Raw genomic sequence first — 6,081 nt, 5'->3', positions numbered from 1 at the left:
AAATAAATAAATGTAAAGAATTCTTTTCTTAAGCTGTTCTTTTCTACCTTTTGTAATTTAATCCTTCACAAACTAAAGAGTCCACAGGTGAGGATATGTAACATTGCAACCCTTTTTTCCTAAGTACCAGTTTTGCCTAAATTACATATCTAAAATGGGTTAACAAAGAGACAGTTGCTTTCCATCTTTTATTTTGAATATGAGTCTCATTAACAAATTATATTGACCAGATTGTTTTACAGATGTTTACAGAAACATTCTTAGCTCACTATTTTTAAAGTAAAAATAAACAAACATTTTAAACATTACATCTGCTTAAATTTGTACAGTTTTATACTAAAACACAATAAGAGAATAATCTGATTATTCAAGTCTGATTGCTACAAGAGTACTTCATTTTAAATATATATATTTATATGTGTGGGACATCTTATATGTGCTGCAGATTCTGCACTAGGCTAAACCTTTGGAAAAATTAGGAATGTCTGTATAGGTCTAACACATGGCACCAGCACAGAGGTTACTTAGAAGAATCATGAAATTGAAGACGTGCACCGAAGGTGCATAGATGGCCACTAACGTCACATCTCTCCCTCTCTCTCTCATTTGTAGGCAGACAGCACGATTAACAGAAAGAAAACCGAAAATGCCAGTACCGATAGCCACTCATGCCTGGTTAGATTATTAATGACTTGGCACAAAAATAAAACAACATTAGCACATGAAAATTGATATCATCTTTAATTACTAATAATTTTGAAAACGTGTTATTTCTTTAGCCTCTCGATACTTTACAGTCATTCCTTATTTATTTTCCGAGCCTGCTATTCTAATGTAGGTTTAACGGGGACTAGAATTTATCTTGGCATCCACGAAAAGAGGAAGATGTTTCAATGGAAGTAAGCTATCATTCTTTAGCCGGTCACGTCGTTTAATAATAATAATTTAATAATAACTTCTTTGAAAAATAATTAGTTAACTACACCGTACGAATCACATAACAGTAATGAGCTACTGATCTACACCGTTAACTTTTACAGAGAACAACGAAAAGCGTAACTCCTACTAAATCGTGTTCGGAGGAAAGATATCGAAAACTTTTGTTTTAACAGTACTTTACATAGAAGCAGATCATCGGTAACGAGCCACCTTCCATAGCAAACAGTTCTTAGTTCTGAGCTCTTAGCTGCTTGTCTCGTAGACGGTCACTCCGTGTTGTGTTTGCTGTGCACACCCAGAGCTGTGCGAGTGTATATTGAAGACTCCTGGCATTAGCGTGTGCCAAAAGTGTTGGACTAGGGTCCCAACCGGCGAAGTTCTCTGCCATGTGCCGGATGCTACAACATAGGAGCCAGCTAAATCCAGAAACGGACGAGCGGTTTTCACATATAGCAAAATTACAACGTTGGCAGTAAACGGTTTATGAGGTCTGCATCACCGTTTCTTATTACTTCATGCTATCGGTTAGCTACTTAATGCTGTCGGTTAGCATGTACATTTAGATATTGCCACTTAATCACATTTTATTTGATTACTGGTTAAAGTCATACCAAAAATTACTCGAAGTGAGACTTTCTGTATTTGTTGTTTCTGTTGTTATTATGGACTTTTAAGTGATTAAAAAGCTATTGTGGAAAGCACAAGTCATTAAAAAGCAGCTAAAGACTATCAATTACAGTACAGTATAATAATAATGACTTTGAAAATTGTTATTCGATCACTTCGAAAAGTAAGTGGGGCTGGGAAAAATAGTAATTTAACGAAGATTTCGTTAATAAGGCAGGGACGAAACGAGACAACGGCAGAAATATGCAAATCCAAATTATGTGAACTTTATTATGCCGTTTAAAAAGTTGTTTGCAGCAGGAAAGTACAAAAACAGAGGTCACTTACAGATTCAAAAAAATTAGCTAAGAGGCAGCATAAGTCAATTGTAATCAGGACACACGTCTGCAAATAAGAATAATTACCCTTAACATACACATTCCGAAAGCAGGATCCGTACTAGAATTAAGCAGGATTCTAGAATTCAAAGGTCCCTGGGAGCAAATTCTTTTATGTTTCCCTTTACCCCTGGTATATCTTCAGCCGGATGAAAGAAAGAAAACTTAAGAAAAAGTGGATGGCTAAACGACAAAACAGAGCATACTAATCTTCTTGTATTTTGTTTCTTAAAAGCACGCTTGTTTGCCGAGGACGAGCCAGCAGAATGCATGTTAACGCGTAAAACCAACTTTAATTTTTGTGATGCACCTTTTGACTCGTTCTAGAATTTCTTCTGTTTTTAAAGTGTATACAATTGGGTTAACCAGAGGAGGAATGCACGAGGACAGGGACGTGTTATAAATTCTGGCATCTGTGTCGATCGTCACGTTAACCCATGCAATAATATACGTCACCAGAAGTGGAGTATAGAAAATTGCTACCAAGGTTAAATGAGCCGTACAAGTTTTAAATGCTTTCATTCTCCCGATTTTGGAAGCAATTTTCAGCAGGGAAACTATGATGCAAACATATGACATCACGATGAAGAACAAGGGAGTGAAGAATAATACAACGATATAGAATGCAGCCATGAACCAATTGACAGAGTAATCGTTGCATGCGTTTTTAAACAATGGCCCGTGATCGCAAAAATAACTGTTTACAGTTGTAGATCGGCAGAAGGACAAGCGGGGTATTAAAAAAACCATTGTCAGGACAACAATGAAAGGAAAAGTCCATGAAATAGTAACAATTAAAATCATTCTTCTGTTTGTATTAAGTGTATTGCTTCTTAAAGGGAAGCATATAGCAATTAATCTGTCATAAGCTAAAACCGATAGCGCAAACGATTCCATTGCCGAAAAATAGTGTACAAAAAACATCTGAGTTAAACAAGGGTCATAAAAGACAAACCTAGAGTTAAAAATAAAAATATCAACAGATTTCGGAATTAGTGCTGTGCTGTAGCTTATATCTACCACGGCTAAACTAAAAACAGCAATGTATTTCGGTGTGTGCAGACTCTCTGTAAACCATATAATCAACATGATCAAAATATTTGCCAGCAACGTAAAGATGTACAACACTAACAGAAAAATGAAATAATAATCACTCTGCTGGAGAGAAGAAAATCCTCTGATGTAAAATCCAAGAGGTTTGAAGATAGTTGCATTCGAGACGCCTGCCGCTACTGCTGCTGCTGCTTGTTGCGAGTTCATAGCGGTCCACCTGATTAACAAGAAAAGACATGAGAGCAAAAACAAAACTCGGTATCAATAAGACATTAAAGAATTACAATAACATACCTGTCCTTTAACAGCTGGAGCTTATTTGGATATATTCACCTCGAAGTTTGAGTGCGCAGACCTCAGACTGTACCTTTTATTTAGTTGGTTAAGAGCTCCTCCTTATAGATATTTTTCTTTTCTTCTGTAAATTAGGTAAGTGCATCCCTGAGGCCATTTTAACATCTTACGTCAGCGTTTCTCAACCTTTAAGTATTTGCGACCCGAGTTTTCACAAGTTTTAATCGCGCCCCCCTAACATTTTTTTGAAAAGTAGATGCATATTTTATCATACCTACTTAACTTTTATCGACATTTATCTAACTTTATATTTATTGTTCTTGCATCAGAATGTAGTTTAAGTTAATTTGTTTTGGTTTCAACAGATTTTTTTTCATATTTTTGATTCTTGTTTTCTTTTTTTCACATCTTCGTGCCCCCCTTTTTGTTACTTCGCGCACCCTGGGGGGGCGCCCCACAGGTTGAGAACCACTGTCTTACGTCATTTCGCAGATGGATTAAAGCTTTGCACTTTGGTCTTTAATAAGCACATCTCAGAAGAATTAAATCTACTGAGTTCGACATTTCACGATGCACTATATCATGACGGGCGGCACGGTGGCGCTGTGAACCTGGGTTCGTTTTCCGGGTCGTCCCTGCGTGGAGTTTGCATGTTCTCCCCGTGTTTCCTCCGGGTGCTTCGGTTTCGTCCCACAGTCCAAAGACATACAGGTTAGGTGCACTGGCGATCCTAAATTGTCCGTAGTGTGTGCTTGGTGTGTGGGTGTCTGTGTGTGCCCTGCGGCAGGTTGGTGCACTGCCCGGGGTTTTGTTTCTGCCTTGCGCCCTGCGCTGGCTGGGATTGGCTCCAGTAGACTCCTGTGTTAGGATATAGTGGGTTGGACGATGACTGACTGCCTGAAAATAAATTCAGTTTAACCTTTCATATATAATGAATTTATAATGAAAATGTAACAATTGGGCATATTAAGTTTGAGCAAATGTGACATGCACAGATCTTTTGGTCAACTGTGGCTAGTAAAAGGGAGAGGGGGCACTTTATGAGACAGGATTTACTTACATTTTTATTTGGACACTTTCAGTGTTTTTAATTTCACTGGAAACCATGGGATTAGCGAATCTAATTTAATCTAATGTTCACAAATTTGGCAAAAACATTTGATCATGATTTATATCCATCCATTATCCAACCCACTATATCCTAATGCAGGGTTATGGGGTTTGCTGGAGCCAATCCTAGCCAACAAAGGGCACAAGGCAGAAAACAAACCCCGGGCAGGGCGCCAGCCCACCACAGGGCACACACACCAAGCACAATTTAGGATCACCAAATGCACCTAACCTGCATGTCTTTGGACTGTGGGAGAAAACCAGAGTACCCGGAGAAAACCCACGCAAACACGGGCAGAAAATACAAGCTCCACGCAGGGAGGACCTGAGAAGTAAACCTGGGTCTCCTAACTGTGAGGTAGCAGCGCTACCACTGCGCCACTCGTAATGATTTCTAGTTGTTAGATTATCTGAAAAGACCTACACTCTTAAAAATACTGGTTCTTTAACGGCACTTTAATGAGTGGTGTAACTACTGTTTATGTCATTGCTTGGCAGAGAACCATTTCAATCTGGGAAGGGTTTTATTTTAGTTTATTTTATTTATAGTGCATCCAGAAAGTATTCACAGCGCATCACTTTTTCCACATTTTGTTATGTTACAGCCTTATTCCAAAATGGATCAAATTCATTTTTTTCCTCAGAATTCTACACACAACACCCCATAATGACAACGTGAAAAAAGTTTACTTGAGATTTTTGCAAATTTATTAAAAATATAAAAACTGAGAAATCACATGTACATAAATATTCAGCACCTTTGCTCAATAATTTGTCGATGCACCTTTGGCAGCAATTACAGCCTCAAGTCTTTTTGAATATGATGCCACAAGCTTGGCACACATATCCTTGGCCAGTTTCGCCCATTCCTCTTTGCAGCACCTCTCAAGCTTCATCAGGTTGGTTGGGAAGCGTCAGTGCACAGCCATTTTAAGATCTCTCCAGAGATGTTCAATCAGATTCAAGTCTGGGCTCTGGCTGGGCCACTCAAGGACATTCACAGAGTTGTCCTGAAGCCACTCCTTTGATATCTTGGCTATGTGCTTAGGGTTGTTGTCCTGCTGAAAGATCAACCGTCGCCCCAGTCTGAGGTCAAGAGCACTCTGGAGCAGGTTTTCATCCAGGATGTCTCTATACATTGCTGCAGTCATCTTTTCCTTTATCCTGACTAGTCTCCCAGTTCCTGCCACTGAAAAACATCCCCACAGCATGATGCTGCCACCAACATGCTTCACTGTAGGGATGGTATTGGCCTGGTGATGAGCGGTGCCTGGTTTCCTCCAAACATGACGCCTGGTATTCACACCAAAGAGTTCAATCTTTGTCTCATCAGACCAGAGAATTTTGTTTCTCATGGTCTGAGAGTCCTTCAGGTGCCTTTTGGCAAACTCCAGGTGGGCTTCCATGTGCCTTTTACTAAGGAGTGGTTTCTGTCTGGCCACTCTACCATACAGGCCTGATTGGTGGATTGCTGCAGAGATGGTTGTCCTTCTGGAAGGTTCTCCTCTCTCCATAGAGGACCTCTGGAGCTCTGACAGAGTGACCATCGGGTTCTTGGTCACCTCCCCGATGGTCACCTCCCTGACTAAGGCCCTTCTCCCCCAATCGCTCAGTTTAGATGGCGGGCCAGCTCTAGGAAGAGTCCAAGTGGTTTTGAACTTCTTTCACTTACGGATGATGG

General features: G+C 39.7%; 1 protein-coding gene across 1 annotated transcript; it reads right to left on the bottom strand.

Moving 5' to 3' along the window:
* Positions 1 to 1,315: 1,315 nt before the first annotated feature.
* LOC120524691 (olfactory receptor 24-like) lies at positions 1,316 to 3,204 on the bottom strand. Its single transcript, XM_039746503.1, has one exon. It carries the CDS (start codon positions 3,201 to 3,203, stop codon positions 2,217 to 2,219), a length of 987 nt encoding a protein of 328 aa, XP_039602437.1. The 5' UTR covers position 3,204; the 3' UTR covers positions 1,316 to 2,216.
* Positions 3,205 to 6,081: the final 2,877 nt, after the last annotated feature.

Source organism: Polypterus senegalus, chromosome 2 (assembly GCF_016835505.1).
Source record: "Polypterus senegalus isolate Bchr_013 chromosome 2, ASM1683550v1, whole genome shotgun sequence".
Taxonomy (NCBI): domain Eukaryota; kingdom Metazoa; phylum Chordata; class Cladistia; order Polypteriformes; family Polypteridae; genus Polypterus; species Polypterus senegalus.
This window is presented reverse-complemented; position numbering and strand designations above follow the sequence as displayed.

Excerpts from the sequence above, each read along its gene's own strand:
- LOC120524691 (XM_039746503.1), bottom strand. The coding sequence starts at position 3,203 with ATGAACTCGCAACAAGCAGCAGCAGCAGTAGCGGCAGGCGTCTCGAAT.